The 19,708-nt window shown below is 49.8% G+C and overlaps 1 protein-coding gene across 1 annotated transcript in view; it reads right to left on the reverse strand.

The window, feature by feature from the left end:
* Window positions 1–19,708, reverse strand: part of EDA (ectodysplasin A) — a 73,192-nt gene that overhangs the window by 23,353 nt on the left and 30,131 nt on the right. The window contains exon 2 of the mRNA XM_035541620.2: window positions 4,777–4,882. Within this exon, the coding sequence (XP_035397513.1) occupies window positions 4,777–4,882 (106 nt within the window). The remainder of the gene's footprint in view (window positions 1–4,776; window positions 4,883–19,708) is intronic.

Genomic DNA, 19,708 nt, shown 5'->3' on the forward strand with positions numbered 1-19,708 from the left:
TTATAATAAACCCAGGTGTATCACGTAGGTAAGGATCTGTAAATGAGCTGTGGTCTTAGTTTTAGCCATACTCATAAAAAATACTGGCAGTGATGTCACGGTCCTTGTACATGAAGAAAGAAAAATCTATTACAGCATATCTTAATTCCTCCCTTCTGCCATTTTGGGGGTAATCACAGAGAAATTCTGGGGGGAAAAATCAGAGAAGAGTGAGTATTTTCTGGTGAGCCTTTCCTTGGGACTGTCTCCTCCGCTCCAGTATCCAGGAAATGTTCTTTATTTATTGAGTGCTCATCACCATGGTTTCTGAGCACAATAAGGCTCTATCGCCCTTAATACATCTGCGTTTCTGAGAATTCCTGGACTTTGGGGAATTGCACGGGGCCGACACAAAGGAACCGATTGTTCTGGGCTCTGGAGTCGGAGGGATGTATCTTCCCTTTCCAAAGGAGAGGAAGCGAGCAGGAAAAGTCGCTATTGTGATCCGTACAAAAAAAGCCCGGCTGCACCGCCAGCGCGACCCCGCAGGAGGGGACGTGGGGACGGGGCAGGTGCCTGTCCCTGCGGGGCGGGGGGCTCGGGGCCAGCTACCTGCCACCAAAGCCCCGCTGGCACCCAGGGGAGCCCCAGCGCGCTGTTCCCCCAGCGCCAGGTAAAAGCGGGGCTCTTCTCGAGCTGCTGCCATCCCGGTGAAGGGAACTGAATTTTCGTTTCAGCAGAAACCACTCACAGCACTAAAAGCAGTGGGTTCTCATCAAGGATTTTCCTCAGCAGTAAGGACTGCCAAAGTAGTAGGAACCAAATTGTTGTCAGCTTAAGGACAGCCATCTGCTCAGCCTCTTTCCAGCTGCCATGCTCCAAATCAAAGAATGGATAACAATCATTTATGTTTCTCACCAAGCTCAATATGAAAAAACCTAGGAAGGGAGAAAAAAAAAAACAACAAAAAAACCAACCCCAAACCAAGAAGCAAAAACCAAACAAACCAGGAAAGCGGCACTGCAGGGATCTAACTGGGAACAGAGATGAAAGTAGGAGAAAAAGAAACTAGTTTTTTTAAAACAATGTTTTTTAAAGAGTCCTATTGACATCTGCTTTGTAAATGTTCTGTCATTATTTATAACCTCAAGAGCACGGAATTGTCTCTGTAGTTACAACCATGCTACTCCCATATTTTGGCTTTGTTAGCAAAGAGCCAGCAGCATTTTTACTGTTGCTCTGGGAATAGAGATCTAACATTTCATACACAGTTTATTTAAAAGTGGACTAATTTAACATTCTTGATGGTTCCTTTTAGCACAACTGTTGCTAATTACCAGCTCCAGAATGATTTGTTAATCTGGGAGCTACAGCGGTTCCACAGCAGCGTAAATACACCGAGACAAAAAGGAAGGAGGGCAAAAAGAGGAAAATAAGAGAGAGACATCGGAGAGGGTCAAGTTTTAGTGAACTAGGACAAATGAAGCGGCAGGTGGAGCCGGTAATGCGGAGCGCCACGAACTGGAGCTGTAAAGAAGATAACCCTGCGCCTTGAGAAATCGAAAGAAATTGGTGCAGCTTTTAAAGCTGTGCAAACGTTGGTTTTGGAGGCATGTAGAGGAAGCTGGCTTGAAACACGATCTGCGCTCCTCGGGGCTGGGGCAGGCACCAGCCTCCCGTTAATGCCGCTGGCCCCTGGCGAAGCAACCCGCGGCACGGCGCGGCACGGCGCGGCACGGCTGGCGGCCGGCAAAGGGCGAGCAGGAGCGGGGCGAGCCGCGGGGCCGGGCACGAGGAGCCTCCTGCTCCTCCCAGGACACGACCCCGGCTTTGTTCAGGCGGTTCCAGGGCACCGCGCACGGAGGGGCGCAAACAAAAAATTAAGCAAACACGCTCGTAAAACATGACAAGGGAGCAGTCCGCCGAGGAGGAGCCCTCGAAGCACTCAAGTCATGTTTGTCAGTGGCGGGGCGGAATTGATGGCCTTGCCCTGCTGCACACAGCTTTTTGTGGGGTTTTTCAGAAAGCAGCAGAGGCAGCACACCGGGCTCACCGCCGGCGGCCTCCAGCACCCCAACCTCCCACCCTGCAAAGGGGGACGGGACCAGTCCGACCCCTCCTCAAAACACCTTTTTCGCTGCCAAAGCTTATTTTCCGAAAAGAAACCGAACTTTCAGGAAAAGAACCAAATTATCTTTGACATCTATACACCATCTAGCCCATCACTTTGTTGGTACCGGTGGGAAAAGCTGGTGAGGACCCCAGCAGCCACGAAGCCAGGCCTCGCAGCCTCCCTGCAGCCACGGCTTCTCACACTTCGCATCGCCCCAGCCTTTCGCTGCATGTGTGAAGGGACTTGAAAGTTGGTAAAATTAATTCCAGACAAATATTAGTGAGGCCCCAAGTGGAAGGCACATCTCCTTCCTTCTGGGAAGTTACAGTGCATCCACTTTTATCTTTGGGAGGCTCTTTGCAGATCAAAGATTTGATCAGCTTTTCCTTTGTAAAACTCATGAAGCGAGCGGTGTTATCAATACCGTAACAATCATTTATTTGTGTGTGTGTGCGTGTGTATATATTAATGATTCATTTTCCTTCTCTGAAAAACAGATTCCTGCACGCAAACCTAAAACAAACCCCAAGAGTCACACAGGGAAGAGAGCTCTGTTGTTTGTTTACTGATTTTATGGTTGTTACAAGAACAATCCCTACCCTGACAGCTTACACTTGTTAAATGCCTCCCTACCTCATAAAACGGAGATGGCCAAACACTAAGCAATCGCCTGCCAGCACAGCCCATCCTGCTCACGTCAGCAGGAAAACAACCTGTCGCTGTGGCACTTCTGCCCATCCCCGTTACCTTACACGGCCAAAAAACAACTTATAAAAAACCACATAATTGGTGGAACCGTGCTAGACTGCCGGAATGATTCAGCCCTGGCGCATTCAGGGAACATCAAGTGAATGTGGGACAGGCGCGGAGGCTGCCGAGGCGTTACAAAGGCAGCGCACGCTTTCACTTAGGCACGACACGGACAAGAAAAGCCCCCGTTGGTCCACCGGCTCTCAGCAGCCACTTCTCACAGCACAACGATTCTCTGCACATCTGTCAAAGCCAGTACTCAGCCAGCCTAACGGACTAGGCTAATTCCACCAGACATCTGCCGGCAGCACTAAATTTACACGGTTGCCGTAGAGTGGAATCTTGCTACTTGCACAAGCGCCTCGCGAAGATACTGGAATAGATTTCGAGGAGTCAGTGCAAAAGGCTCCGGATCCTCCCCGAGCCATCTGAGCATCAGGCCGACACCGACGCTGAGGATGCTGGACCACACTGAGCTGGAATCACTCAGTGAGTCTGTACCAAATGCATCATACTTGTCAGCGTTTCGGGGAGGAGGAATCCTGGGAGTTTCATGAAGCTATTTCTTGGAGCGGAGCCACCGCAAAACGTTTTCCACCGCGAAACTGCGAGGGGAGGATGGGAAGCTCACCGAGCCTGGAAGCCGAGGGGGAAAACTAACAAGAGCTGAGAAGTTTATAAACGCCGTCAGGACCTGACAAGCTTAGCAGGCACCAAGCCACGCACAGACCACTCCTTAATTACTTCTTGCTCTACTTCACGCAAGGCAGGCTCGCTGCTCGCTGTCGGACAGTGCCAAGGCAGATCTGAGCGCAGCCGCGGCGCGCGCACGTTTCTTCTGCTGCTCGGCAGACCCCGTCCGACGGGGGCAGCGTGATCTGGCTGCAGGGCCGACTGTCGGTAAGCCGTGGTTGTTCTAAATCTGCTCTAAGGCACCTCTTAGTCCAATTCCTGTCCTGTTTCACAAAGCAGCTCCTGATGCTAGGGACAGGATATCAGCAGTAGCAGCATTTTTGCTGAAAGACATGGTCGAGTGCAGGAATGGTCGACATCAGGAATGGGCTCCACCTCCCAGAGCCTTCCAGATTGAAGATTAAAACACTTAAAAAAAAAAAAAAAAAAAAAAAAAAAAAGCCCATCCCATCAAGGAGCAGGTGATGGGATGGTCCTTGCAGAGGAGGCGCCGTCAGACACCACCTCCAAACCCAACCAGAAGGCCCAAAACAACGTGACCACGAGAAAAGTGCTTCGGCGTCCCAGCATAACGCCGCTGGGGGACGAGGCTCTCACTGAGGGATGGTGATGGCGTAAGGGATGTCCTGCTGACCACGAGGACAGGCAGTGCCACCACACCAGAGAGGTCTCTGGCCATCAGCCAGCGCCAAGGCCTCCGAGGAAGCCCTGGCACCCCTGTGGCTGGAATCACTGATCCTTGCTTTCGTATTTATCAAACCACAGATAAATAATTTTACTTTGTGGGTGCTGAACCTCCGCTGTGAGGCCCCATTAGAGCAGTTAGCATTTTGTGATGCAGATGTTCACAGCTGTTTTTTAGACTGTGAATAGCTACTTGAGGATTTTAAGCTAAGACAGATGAATAGAGCAACAAATACAGGTGTACAAGCACAAATTACTACCTTGAATGAGCACAGAGCCTCACTATTAGAGAAGAAGAGCTAACGACAAGAGTACAGAGTAGCATCAATTTGTGCAAACTCACTGGAGCTCCGGTTGTAGAAAAAAGGACTGCTGGAACTAATAATCTTGAAGGCAATCAAAATTATATAGAGACTATTATAAGCCACAGATGACACTTTTTTTTCCCCCCCTACGTACAGAACTCTGCATATAACCGCGATCAGAAAAAAGGTCGGCCTTGTGCTTACGGGTGCAAAAGCGCCACGCGCGGCAGCAAGGAACGAAGTGACACTCACCATCTGGCCCCTCGCTGCCTTTACTCCTTTTATTTCGCCGGACACGTCTACCTTCTTCTCCAACGTGCAGCTTTTCTTCGGGGTGAAAGAAGTTCAGCAAGGCCAGCTGGAAGAAGGAGGACAGGGTTAAGCATCGTGGCAGTGGATGGCCCCGACACCAGGCCTCTGCCAAGCCCAGCAGCAGCAGGATGGACGCGTGGCAGCAGCGTACGGACGCCTGGCCCATCCCAACCGGGCAGCTGAGCTGCACCAGAAAAGTCATTTCTATCACCCTCTGGTTTGACACCCCAACAAAAACCACCTTGGTGCCCGCAGCCAGCTGCCGCTGACACGCAGATCATGGAAGATGAAGCTGGAGATCAGCAAAAGCCCCAAACGCTGATGCAATCGTTGCTAATTATCCTCTGTAAAACTTGCTCAATCCCGGAGCTCTTTCACCAGTATTACTCACTGCCAGTAAGTTTTCCTCTCTCAAGCCCTCTTCTGTAAGCCTCATTAGCTACTGAGATTCAAAGGTCTTCAGGGACCTTTAAATCCAATTCAGTATACCACATAATTAACACTTTAAACCTAGAGCAAGTACATCGTTATAACACGATTTTTGCCAAGAGGCAAAAATTTTATGTAGCGACCTCCTATTCATGAAAAATAGTCGCTGCATTAAAAACTCTTTGACAGTTATTAAACACACATCCCAACCCCGAAACTTGGGTTTCGGCTCAGAAACCTCCCCAGCCCTCCCAGCTACGCCAACAGCCAGGCGGCTCATCGCCCGGGGCACTTCCCCAGGTATTTCCACTCCATAAAATCAGAGATTTCACACCAAATGAAGGTGGGAGGAGCCGAACGCTCCATTCTGCCTGTTGCTGCACCCGCCAGGAACCCGGGCAGCTTCATCAGGATGGGGTTTTCTTTTTTATGCTGAATAAACTCGATCGCAGGTATTTGATTCACAAATACCTACCCACACCAAATGCATGCACGCCCTCCTACCTAAGGGAAGAATGAACGGGCTTCCAAAAGCAGCTCCAAAGGTTATCAACCCCGTTACTGCCCTGAGAACAAAACCCTCGGCATCAAAAGCATCCCTTAAATAGCAGAGGAGAATAAACTCCTTTCATGGACTACCAGTTAAAAGACTGGCTTGTTAAGCGGCAGGTCATAAAAGTCCCTGCTAAAATCATTAAAGGCCTCCCTGCTCCTGACGTGGGCCCAGCCCTTTCCCTCCCCTTCGCTCGCACACAGCCCGCGAGCGGCAGAGGGCTGCAGGAGGGGCCGGATCCTGCCCCGGCAGGAGGTGGGCTCAGCAAACCGCTGGCTGCTTGGGCCGTGCCTTGCACCACCCGTCTCTTAGCTGGGTCTGCAACAGCTGAAGAGGGAAAAGCAGAGCTGTCGGCAGGTGGGAATCCACAAGCATTAGCTTTCCTGAAGGAAAACCATAAAACCCATTTAAAATTGTCATTGCCCCCCTCCTTTCTCCTTGGTTGTGGACGCGTTACCTCCAGGCAGCGGCACACAAAAGAGGTCTGAAGGACAAAGGGGAGAACCGGGTGAACTTACCGGGTCAGTACGTCGGCACCGGTAGAGCTGCGGATGCAGCTGATGCTGGCGTTACGGCCCCTAAGCCCCAACTCAAAACCTCCTGCACTTTAAATTCCTGCCTTCGCAGCACGTGTTTCTATTTATTTTCGCAGCTGGCAGCTTGGGGACGGGCAGGATCTGGCCCCCAGCCGCCAGCAGAGGCACCGAAAGGCCGCTCAGGCAGCCGGGCTGATGCATGGGGGGCTGCAAGCCCTTTGCATGGGCGCTGCAGCTAGTGAAAAGCTCCCAAAAGAGGGGCTTCTTAGCAAAGTGGAGAAAACAGAGAGCAAAGCAAAGCCCCTCCAGCCACAGAGCCCAGAGAACAGCGCACCAGCCCAGAGAAAGAGCTGGCATCTGCCTCCCGTGCGAGGGACAGCAGAAATCCTGATGCGCCTCCCCAGCCCAGCGGCTCCAAGCGAGCCGAAGTGCTGTAAAACTAATTGAAGCAACAAATTACTTTGCAGGTCAGGTTAAAAGGCCAACGAATTCATCGGTGCCGCTTCTGAATGCCACGGCTTCCTGGCTATCTGGTTTGAGCTCCGGGGAGCACCAAGAAATAAAAGCACTGAAATGTTAAGTGCAGCCTCGCGGCACGCGGGGACGTGCAGCCTCGCGCCCAGAAACCCTGCAAGCGAGTGGCACAGCTGCTCCCAGAGCTAAGGCTAAATGTGACATCCCTCATCCGAAGGAGGTTTTGTAATGGCACGGCACTAATTGTTTCAACACAAACATGTTTCATTTCCGTGCTATTATGAACACAATCTTAGTACGACATCCAGAATTTTGAAACGCTGCAGCATCAAATTAAGCTCGCCCAGCACCCGGCTGTGCCTGCAGAGCTCACCTCCACGGCTGGGGAGCCCAAAGGGCTCCAACCAAACTTTGCTGAAGCCTATTAGCTCTTTAGACTTGCGTTAATTCAACACCCAACAGGGGACACGGAGGGCTGCAGACTTTTCAGGGTTCCCCCGATCTCCATAGCTCTGTATTGTCACATAAATTATTGATAAATATAGCAGGGCCATTTTTATAGAGATTTTTTTTCCTGCCAGGTATAAGCAGGCTTCTCATCCGCCACTCTCTCATGCTTTAAAGAAACAAAGCTTTCAGCATGCTTGGAATAATCTAGATAAGAGTTTCACCTGAAAAAAAAAAATCGTAAGAACTTGGAATGGACGAAATGCCTTGATTTTTCATTCTGATTGAGGGGTTTGTTTTCCAGTGAAGCAAAATTTCTGAAAAGACCGGAAAGCTTTTCACAATCTGGACAAAGCCATTTAATTTTAATCTCAGGAGGAGAAACACAAGAGACTGACACAATATGTTTATTTCCCAGTACAGTTCACCAAAACACCCTTCCACTCACCAAATTCTAATACCATGCCTCAAGCACAGCGTTACTTTCAACGTGAAATCTTAGATTAAAAAAATAAAATAATAATAAAAAAATAAAAAAAAAAAACAAACACCAAAAATTCAAATATTCAGTGAATAAAGTGCAAAACCCAAATGGTGCCCACCAAGCAGTGGGAACCAGCCGCGGCACCTAGCCTGGCCGTCCTCCTCCTCCCAGCACGGAGGTGCCATCAGCACCATCCTACCCTCTGCTGCCGCTGCCCCAGAACCGGTGCTGGACAGCATCACTGCACAGAGGGACACCTTCCTCTGCAGCGACGTGGGGTGGTCTTTGGGGTCTCCTTACCATGTCTGCCTCACCCCGAGCCCCTCTGCATCCCCTCCTGTCCTTGGAAGAGGCTCTTCCACGCCGGTTGTGGGCACGGTGCACAAAGCTCTTCTTTTTGCCCGAGGAAACCTTTCTGAGCATATTTTTTTTCTTTAAATAAGGACTGTTCAAAGCCTCACCTGCTTCTCTGTTCTCGTTCAGGTTTCACTCAGTGAACATTTATCGGTACCGAGTCAGAAAAATACCAAGTGTTGGCTAGAAGTAGATCTAACCATTAAACTCTGTCTTTCTAATCAGACAGACCAAGTCAAAAAGATAAATGACAGCGAGGGAAATGAATAAACCATTTACTTAGACAAATAATAGAACTAGCTTAAGACGGCGATTGTGACCACACCAGCCCTGAGCACACACCGTCTGAGAACGATTCTAGTGAAAGTACGCCTTTTTGGAGGAGCAACCACCAGTCCTCCATCCTCAGGCTGTTAGTACTAAGACATACAGAGGAGTTTGTCCTGGGGACTCCTTCTGCGATGCTCAGTAACGCAAACAATGGCATCAAATCTCCCCGCCGCTCGCTGCTCTCGGGCTGCAGCTGGGGATGCTCCGCAGCTGGGCCAGCCCACGGCCCTCAGGCCCCCACGGGTGGGAGTCACATTTGGTCCCCACGCAGCTGCACCGCGCCGAGGAGCCAGAGATGCTCCTTCCCTTCGCCACCCCGGAGGTCTGATTAACAGAGCAACTCGCGGCTCTTGGCCTCTGCAGCTTTCGGCCTGGAGGCGAGGTTGCATGTTGTCACGCCTCGAAGTGAATTAACCTCATCTACTCTCCCGCTGTTGTGCGTGTCCGCAGCACGAGAGGGGCTTTGCGCAGCACAGCCAGCAGATGTTTGCCACCCATCTCGCGAAATGCAGTACAGCCAGGCGGACGGATGCAGAAGGAGAAATTATCTCCAGCGAAACGGTCTCTAGGACAGCACTACAACACAGATGTTGCTGAATATAACCCTTCACGTGTCTAACCAACGTGACGAGCAACCAGGACGGTGTCTGTGGGCTCCCCTCCTTGGGGAGCAGAGGAGCGGGGTGGAGAAACGCCATTTTATCCCGCGCAGTTATGCAATGGGCACCTAGAAGTCTGGAACAATCACTGTTTCCCTCCCCGCGTCAATGTGAAGTCCTCAAATTACCCTCATTTGAGAAACACCATGTAAACCCATTAGGACTTGCTGCGTTTAATCAAGAAGATCGCTGTAGGATGCTAAAAGGTCAAAAAGCGAAGAGAGGAAAAACCCTGGGGGAAAACATACCTCAAAATAACCTGCGAAACAATAGTGAAAGCATGCCTTACCAGAATGAATCAGATATACCTTGGTTTCTGTCAGCAAAATAAAGAAAAACAAAGACATGCACACAAAAGCACTGGTTTGCTCTGCAGCAACATGCAGAACCCTCTCTGGAAATGCTGAACAAGAATAATCTGGAATGTCAAGAGAATACAATAGGAATTACCAGAGTAACGTAGCCTGCAGTCACCAAGAAGTGAGCTTGCTTTGTAAGGAAGGACGTTCCTCACTCTGCATAAGTAGGAATAAAGACACTTTATTTTATACATATATATATGTATATAAATACATACATGTATATATATGTAGAGATACCATGAAATAGGAAGCTTTCTTCAGGATATGAAGCTCAGATGTACCATGGAGTTATGGCTGAATATACAAATTACAGGTAATAATAATATTTAAAAAAAAAATAATGCTGAGATGCTAAATTAATTGATAAGATTTGCATACTTAATTGCACCTCTCTGCAAATACCTTGAAATACACAGCCCTCAGAAACACCTGGCAGAGGAACGAGGACCCACCGGACACCAATGGAACATGTTTCAAACGGTCTAACGGCTTGGAAATGATGAAATATAACTTTGGTGTTGGTGTGGCACGGCTGGAAAGCAGCCGAAAGGTGAGGTTATGGGTCGACAGGAGCACTTTAAAGGAACCAAAAAAAAGCATTACAGAACAGTTGCTCTGGGTTGGCTCTGCAGCGAAAAGCACATTCTTGAGAAATGTTTCAGGGTATATGCATTACTTTAAAAAAACACCAACAAAAGACTCATCTGCATGCTGCATTACCAAGTTTGCTTCCAACTAATAACGGGAGAGCGAGACCAGCCAGCTTTAGATCTAATCAAAAACCTCATGCTCTCCTACAGCACATTAGCTTAAAGCACCAGCAAGAAAGAATGAATTTGTCCTCTTACATGATTGTTTAATGGTGCTGTTAAAATCAAATTCCCTCATTCATTTGTAATTTTGGATATCGTTAGTGTGAGGAGACTAATAAGCAAACTAAACTCTTCAGAGACATTCTTTGCAAGCAATGCTGTTGTTTTTCTGGCGCTCTGAAGTTCAGCAGTCGGAGGTTGTGGTTCGAATAACAGCTACTTGAATATCAGCCCCATTGTCCTACATCAGAAATTTGCCTGTGGTAACACGTGGTGTAAAATACTAAGTAGATTATTTATGTTCAAACAGGCTAGAAAGAAGTTTTGGGGGTAGCTTTGTTTTACCGAAAAAGCCATTCAACATATTTCCAGCCTCGCTTTTGTCACCATTCCTTTTTCTCACAAAAATGCAAGAAGTGAAAGAGTAAACAATTCACATTTCAACATGACAAAACACGACAAAAATTTATACATCTTGCCGGCGAGACAAGCCGCAGCTCTGGGTGCAAAGCTGCTGTAGCGCGATCTATACCGTGAGCCAGAGCGTGGGGAGAGCAGCGACGCTGCCCCAAGCCACAGCCCTCATCACCCATCTGCCTCCTCCACATCTTGTGCTTTCAGCCCCGCTCAGCTACTCGGATCCTTCCTTTCCAGGGGATCTGAGCCGGGCTGTCCTCCGAAATCCCTCCGCTGGCTTTCCTTCTGCGTGAAGGCTCATGTATCATCCCCTCCTTCCAGCTCGCCCATAACTCTTCTCGCCCCTATTGCTTCATCTCTCTCATCGCTCCCCGTCAGCCTTCCTCCCTTTCGCTCCCAATGCCAGCCGGATCGCGCGTCTTGCCAGCTATTCACACTGCAGCCCGAGGTCCCAGAGGCACAAAACATCAGCTTTGAATTGATAGAAAAAAAAAAGGCAAAGAAAAACACAATTCCCCCTCATTCTAATCTGCACGTAAGCATCCACGCTGAGGCTTTTAGACTCGACAGTGAACTTTAAAAGGTTTTGCCCCCCAAAGCTATGAGGCAAAGGAATTCTATAATCTCCATTTCCTACCCAGGGGATAAATGCTCAAGGAATGCTGCTGAGCTCACCCAAAACAACAAGGGCCATTTGTGCTGACACAGGGACTGAGCATTGCTTCTGGGCTGGATACGGGCACGGCCACGGCCTTTACCGTGTTGCCATCACATCTCAGGAGCTGGTTTGAGGCGCTTCCTCTCGATCTGCTGAGCATTTCTGTCCTTAGGTTGGTTGAAAAGCCGTTCAGAAGAGGACTGCGCAATCACGGTTTTTAAATACGAGCCCAGTGAGTCATGCTCTTGGGTCTTCTAGGCACTGTGGTAATATAAAGTTATTAGACAACAATAAAAGAGGAGGGAGCATATTTTCCTAAGTTTTTATTGGTATTTTAACTTCATTACTCAGGAAAGCCACTGTATTTTTCGGCGCAGAACATTAAGCCCGATTGCCAGTTATCAATTCAAGCCTTGTTACGAACTGACAGGCCCAGGGAATTAATGCTCATTAGCGGCTATAACGCAACTCGTAAACTTCCCTGCACAACCGAGCCGCCACCAAAGAAAGGTGGCTCTGCCAGAACCGGTATCCTTCCAGAACAAAAGGCAACTGGCACCCGGATTAAATATATTATATTTTCAATTGCCCATCAGTAGATGGCTAGATCAAAGGAATCCAAACACCAGCCCATTTCCCACATACAGCCCTATCACCTAAACCAAAGCTTTTCTCCCCTACCAAGAGACCAGAGTGAGCGGGTCGCCTTCTCGCCATCTCCTACAAACAGCAAATTCCAGAATTGCCGTACCCTGATTAAACCTCTGTGACAGCTGCCCAGGTTGCGATATAAAACCTTACTTCAGCACACCAAGTGCCTCACCAAATATCCCAAACAGTGTGACGCTGTCTCATGGTGGTTTCTCCGGCTATTTCAAGTCCAGAGGCTTTGGGCAGCTGATCGAGGCAGCTTCTGCGCATCCCATAAACTCGCTTTAGTTTAACGTGTAACGCACCAAGTATTTACGTTTCTACCACTAACTCATTGCTGCTTTTCAAACACAGCTAACTGTTCTTTGTTAATACCCCACTCATGTTACAGAAGGGAGAACAAATGAATATTTTCGGTGTGACTCAGAGCAGCTTAATCAGCTCGTTCTGTCACAAACACCGGCCCACGGCCCCACGCAGGCAGACAAAACCCTCGATAAACGGAGCAGGGGAGACGCAGCAGGGGTAGGTGCTCCCCGGCTGTGCAGAGGAAACCCAGACCAGTATCAGCTCTGCTCCTTCCATGGATGTGTGTGTTAACTACAGACCACGAAAAGAGGTTTCTTAATTACAGACCACAAAAAGAGGTCTTATAGCAGCTCACTTTAAACACTTCAGGTTGAACACCAGCAAAAGCCCGCTGCAGAGACAGGCCAAAAGCACGCTTGGTCTTTCTGCTGGCCCTGCTGTCCAAGTGTTCTCCTGTGAAGGCTCCTTGTGGGCCTGGGGGTGTACAATATTTACTGCCCGAGCTATGACTGCTCTTCCATATTATCAGCTGCCGGTACATGACTTTAGCCTAGAGGGTGAGCTTCCCCCACGCAGAAACCTCGGCCACGGCACCATAAGCACGAGCTCCCCAGACAATGCTGAGGGAACAAAACTCGAGGCCCCAGCCAGAGCTTCCAACTAAACGGGAGACAGAAGCAGCTCTGTGCTGGCATCAGCGCCGGGAGCAACTCCTCGTGCGACCATCCCTGGTCCCATTCTGCAGCCACGTGTGGCCCAACCAAGGAGACATCCTGACGGCTGCATCCACCCGGGGACCCGGCGCGCCGCCCGCGGGCAGGTGGCTTCGCCCACGGACTTCGCTGTGCATGTCCAAACCAGAAGTCAGCCGTGGGGAACCGACTTCGACGAACAACTACCTCCCCAGACGCCTGTCTCAAGACACTCTTAGCGGAGTTATTTTGTCTGCTGCCTCCTGCGAGGGCGCTCGGTGCAGGTGTGCCACGCCGCTGGTGCTCCAGCCCGCCGGACCCACGGAGAGCGTGCGCTGCGTGCAGCACCGAGCGCAGGCTGAGCTCTGCAGTGTGCTGCACCTGTTGGCACTGGAAGGGAAAGCCAGAAACACAAGCCAGATGTTAGGTAGAACAAGGTCAAAGCTGAGTTTAACACCATATACGAAGACACCTGTGCTGAATTTTTTAATGGTAGCGGGAGTAAGAGGTTCCTGCTGCGGACTTCCCTCTGCGGGCAGGCAAACCTGCAGTAACCCAACACTTCCCTGGGAACGCACTGGTTAAAATGCTGAAAAGTATCAATGTCAGTGCAAGGTAAGGATCTTAAATCAGTTCCTTTCGTTTCCCAAGGAAATCAAATTTAGCTGTGAACCAGCGCCAGACAGAGATCTGCTGTCTATTAGCATGAATTCTCAGTTTTTCACATTTTAATTAGCCTTCGTAGTCTTTTTCAGCCCCATTTTCAGCCAGCTGGGCTACGTCCCCCTCCATATGGAGGTCACAGTTCCTTCTCTTGCATACCAATAGCAATTCTTTTCTTATTTTAGCGTTTATATTATCAAAGCACTTGCACACTTCAAAAAGCACAGCGCACGGTTGCTTTGGAGGGCCACGAAGGGAGACACCACAAGCTTCAGTGACTTGATATTAGCCATATTTTCTCCTCCCTTGCCTGGTCTGTTTTTCTCCATCTGTGCTCTGCTCATGCTTCCTCACCACCTGGATCTTCTCCAGTCCACCCAGGACAGCGTGAGCTCCATCACGCAGCCCTCCTTGAAGCCCAGACAACTCTTCAGGAACTCCTGCAGCCAGGCAGGGCTCCAGCCAAGAGCTTCGGGGCTCTGCTGCTCCACTTGGAGCTCCTCCCTCGCCCCGCGAAATGAAGAACTGGGGTCTCTCCACCCTCTAAAGGCTTGCTCCAGCCACCATCAGATCTTCTCCTGAGGAGGAGGCTTCCTTTTCCTATGTTCAAAAAGAGTTTTAAGAACGCCTGGCATGGTCTGTTAGCCACGAGGGAAACAACAATTGCATGTGCCTTCCACAGCCAGCACACAACATGAAACACAACATGCTGCAGAGACCAGAAGGTGCTGCTCTCCCACTCTGCTCTGATTCTCCTCCACCCAACACCTTTAACTTGCACCACTTGCAGATGTTTCTGCTGAGAGACGGGAGCACTGGAGTCCCTGCTTCCGAGGCTGCTGAGCAGAGCAGCTTCCTGAAGGCTCTCCATCAAGAACACGGCTGCAGTACCTGAATGGATTAGGCTTTACTCATTAAAACCATCCCTAAAGTAGGAAGTTAGGAGAGGATGTTTGTCAGGCACCAGAACTGATGCTTGCTCTGCAAACTTTATTCTGCCCTTGCCAAAAGAGATCCACTCCCACCCCCTTTTCTTTTCTCTTTTGAATGTTCAGAAATCTTCAACATTTTGAAATCTTCCTGCTATAGACTGTTCAGATACGATTTTAAAGACATTTTTCCTTGCTCCATACCAAAACAAAAACTTCTTGTTACAGTGCATTTTTACTTTCAGCGAAAGGGTTTTCAAATCCTGTTTTCTAAATCTGGATGTTAAAATAGGCCTTCAGCTACGATTAATTTTTATGACACTTCACTGGAAGGAAAAAAACAGAAGGGAAGGAAACAGGAGGAGGGCTTCAAGTAGTCCAAATGAAATAGTATTGCCATTAAAAGAAAAACAAGTCTACTGTAAATGTAACATCCATGAAATAACGCATCCAGAAGAAGGATACAGAGCCAACTGCAGCCCGGCAGCTGGGAGCTGCTCTCAGTCTCGGTCAGGCTATTGCCCACGCACTTCGAGTAGCTGCTGCATCCCAGCCCTCGGCGGAACGGCCGCAGAGCCCCGAGGGAGCGCGCTGCCTGGGCAGCCCGGGCAGCCTGCATGTTACGCACTTCAAGGCCATGGTCTTCAACGGCTTTTGTGAGGCACCTACCGTTGCCTAATTAATCGGATCCACTACAGTTACCATCAGGAGAGCGGTACGACCTCACGCAAACACGATTAAATGCTCCGAAAGCGCTCGCTGCTGCCCCGTTCCTAGCAGGGCACCCACCAGCACAGCGCAAACCGCCTCTTTGGAAGCAAAATTTCAAGCGTTTTTGGCTGCTCCTGCTGCAGGGTGCATCTGTAGGGTTTGTGCGGTTTGTGCATTACACAGCAGATGGGAAAGCATCTCCCACCGGGCAGATGTGGGGAGGAAGACTGGTTGGAAGGCGGAGAAGCCACCCAGCACGCACGCAGCTGGTGCATGGGATCGGGGAAGGAGGACGGTCCCTTGAGCCCCGGCTCTTGAAAGCAGAGAGCACCGAGGTACTCACATGGCACAGCACACGGCACCTGGGAAACCACTTATCTCATCTCCAGATTAACGCAGTTCTTGCCAAAAATTCAAATGGAGTTGCTGTTTGTTTGGTTTCCCTGGCTGCCTTCGCCTGGCTGGAAGGCGCAGACACCCCGGAGCACAAAAACCGCAGCATGAGGACAGAAAACCCGGCAGCTCCTTGCACACAGCTTCATCACAAGCAAAGCCTGTGCCATCAGGACCTCTGCTGCCAGCAGTGCCACCACACCGCCCCTCGAGCTCTGTCGGATTTTGGGCAGCCGAGGGCACCCCGGGCAGTCAGAGCCACCAGCCCTCACCCTGCAGGGCGAGCAGGCTTGGGAAACAAGATGTGATTTTGTACACCACCACGGAAACCGTGGAAAAAGAGCTGGGAATAATTCAGGAATTTTAACTCATTCACACCTAAATTTTCCACACAACCCTATCGCACACAGTTGGTCCCAAGCAGCAGCAACGTGCAGATCCCCAGCCGTGTTCTGGGCCATGCCTCAGGGCTGCCAAAGAGCCCAGCTCCACTTGCTGCTCTGAGCACCGAACAGACCCATAATCAGAACAACATTCCCCCTGCACTCTCCACATGAAAGCAAAAGCACCGCTGCCATCAGAAGAAACACGCCTCGAACTGCCCAGCAGTCCGGTCAGCACTCACTCGGGCACAGTGCTAGCAAGTGCATTTTGAAGCTAACAGAAGGAATTATGTTATATTTTTAGCTAATAAAGCTCGTTTATCAGGCTCAGCCTCTGGCTGTGGACAAGAGAGGCAGCAAGGCTATAGGAAAAGGGCGAGGTGTTGGTTCACTCTCCCCTTGATGCAAGCCAAGCCCTCCTGCTTTAAACTTTGATGTGATGAACCATAGAGCACGTCTTTTAACGAGGCGAGAGCAGCGACAGAAGGATGCTGTGCACGACAGCCCCCGGCGCAGCTTTCCATGACACCGGGGTCCGCGGGATGTCAGGCCGGCCAGATGTTTCCAGCTCGCGAGCCAGGCCAGCTGCTGCACAGCTGCCTGCGCCGCCGTGCCGGGGGCTCGCTGCTCCCAGGTTTGCACTTCGTGATGCAGGAGCAGAATGCCTTTGTGCAGGCCTGAGAGCTTGTCAAAGCCAGTTAAAATGTTTAGGTGTCATGCTAAGCTTGCACAGGCTGCTGCTGCGGAAGGTGCTTCCTCCATCATCTGGACGCAGCAAAGGCAGGCACAAAAAGATCAAGCGACTTTCTGAAGGTTAAAAAGAAATAAGTCAGGAAAGAAAAATCTAGTAAACACCGTCCATGCCAAATTCCTAAAATAAAGGCTAAATCGGCTCATACGATCTGCAGGCTGGCTCTTAGGTCTTCTGCGATACCACTCACCCCCCAGCTCATTCCCAATCTTTTTAAGTTCGGTGTTCAGCTGTCAGCGTGCCCCCGTGCAGCCAGGTATCCCTCGCCTCCTCTGAAACGGGCCCCTCTGGTTCTCTCCCAGCGAAATCTTAACTTGCTGCTCCGCCTTTTTATTTAATCATTCACTTTATCGTTATCCTTTTCTTCTTTTTTACCCAGCAAACTGCTGGCTGGCAGACATGGAAGAGGCAAGTCCTCCTTTGCTGACCCACGTCCTGCTGGCTGTGAGGCTTCAGATGTGTATATAAACACACACACACACACAATTTGTATCTCAAATACACACATATACACGCACCTTGGTGTGGCACGCACACTAGAGGTCTCATCCAGGCACTCTGCATGCTTTCGGTTAATGGCAAACACTGCTGTAGCAAAGAAAATTAGGAAAAAAAACCTCACTCCTGCAGCCAGGGAGCATTTTCCTGCTCTTCTGGGTGAGACGAGCAGCTACATGGCTTCAGGCTGAGTATAAGAAAAAGGACTGTTTACAGACAGAATTTTGCAATTACTCTGAATGTCATCCCAGGTCACATTTGGCCGTGGTGGGGCCACAAAGCCGAGCAAGGCTGAGCTCTGTGCAGCCGTACCTGCGTCCCGGGCGGCCAAAAGCACCGCGTCCCCGCCAGCACGCGAGCGTGGGCAAGGACAGGCAGCAACATGTGCTGAAGGGGGACCCGTAAACCTTCCGAAGGCTTGAAACTGAAGGAGGATGGAAACTGTTTGATTTTTGCCAGGAAAAAGTATCAAATATATCCTCACTGGGTTTTTCAGGCAGTTTTGCTTGGGTTTGTTTGTTTTTGAAGCTGAAAATGGCTTTCTAAATCATCCTAGACAGGCAAACAAAGAGGGACATCGCACTGATTAGATACCCAAACAAAAACCGTTCCACTGGCCAGGTTTTACTACAAATTTAGCCTCCTGAAGCCTTTATTTCTCCATCGCAGTCACCGAACCTGCTAAGAAGCAGTCACCGGTGCAAGCAACCGCACAACCTGCAAGGCCTGCCACAGGTGGAGGGCAGAACCTGGCGGAGATCCCACCCCCGAGGAGCAGCAGCTGAGCATCTCCGGAAAGTCGGCAAACCAGCAGCGCTCACACAATCTGAAGCTATTGGCATGATCTCGGTATCATGAGGCTTTATTCCCTTGACCCCTGGGATCAGCCAGGCTGGGAAAGGCTCCCAAGTGCCCCCAGATGAAAGGGATATTCTGATATTTCACCAGAACCTTAAATAAACAAGAAGCAGAGGGGGCACCATGCTGCTGGGAATGACAAAAGGCAGCTGTAAACAACTGCAGATAAGGCAGAAGAACGTTTTAAACGGTTGTTTGCACTGGACGACTGGAGAACAAAATATGGGATGTGTCCGCACCCGCTGGAAGGAACCTGCTGTGGCCTGAAGTCCTTGCCATTTACGATGGGGTAGAGCAAAAAAGGCCCTCTCATCTTCACAAACCCAAATCCCAGCTTCTGCAATACTCCAAGACAAAGAACCCGAAAATGACCAGAAAGAATTTTCAGAAAAGGAGCAAAAACCTGCAAGGACAGCAGTGGGGTTTTCTGTCGTGCTGACAGGCGCCGAATTTGGGGGATTTCTTCCTACGAAGCCAACCCAACCCAATGACACCAGATACGTTTACCACGTTATGCAGTCAAATTTCGGTGTGTAAGCATCACCTGCTTACCTGAGAGTGCCCACAGCTAACATCCAGGACAGCAGAAACCAGTAACACTGCAGTGAGAAACCAGAACGATCGAGGACACCATAGCGAGCCGCGTACACCGCAAACCCACACGCTAAGACCTTCAGATTCCCAATGTGGGAAAGCTTTGTGTTCTCAGTAACATGAGGGTCTGGCACCAAATATCCGAAAGCAGACAGAGATGATCAGTACTGATTACATTATAAAGTTAAAATCCCCCCTTCGCACACCATTTTGGGTCTAAAGGGACATGACAACACGGTCGGTGAACACCCGAGTGCTTTGACAAGCAACATGCCCTGCCTGCAAGAGGTTTTCATTAGCTTCTGCCTGGAAGCAGGGGGAGAGCATGGCAGATGCATGGCTAAAACACACACGGTTCACAGCAAACATCCCATCTCTTCCTTGTCCCTCTGAGCACCGTGCACCGCTCCAGTCTAGATGAAGCCCAGCCCAACTCTAGCACCAAAACCCACACAACTGTATTTTGGATCATTATAAGCCCCAGGTGGGTTTTGAAGAACGCCTGGTGCCTCTGTGAGGTATGGCGAAGGTGGTTAGCGGAGTCCTGAGGCCAAGTTGCCACCGATGGGTAGGACTGACCAGCTGGTGTCAGCACACAGCTCTGGCCCTCCTTAGCTTTTCATGCACACAGACAGCAATTTGTGTTTTTTATTTTCTTTTTTTTACTAGCAGACTGAAAAACTCCTACGTTGAGATAGAAGTAATGCAACCAGTGTGAGAAATGAGCCTCTTGTGCTAGATCTTATTGTCCTAACTTAAAAAAAGAAAACCCCATAAAGTGGCAAAGAATAGAAACTCCCAATAAAGCAGCCTTGTAAAATGGCTTATTTTGGAATATTTAGATTATGGGCAGTTATGGCAGCCGTCACACACGTGGCTCATACATCTCAAGAAGGTTCTCCCTGCACCACCTCGACCCACAGGT

Source organism: Cygnus atratus, chromosome 13 (assembly GCF_013377495.2).
Source record: "Cygnus atratus isolate AKBS03 ecotype Queensland, Australia chromosome 13, CAtr_DNAZoo_HiC_assembly, whole genome shotgun sequence".
NCBI lineage: Eukaryota > Metazoa > Chordata > Aves > Anseriformes > Anatidae > Cygnus > Cygnus atratus.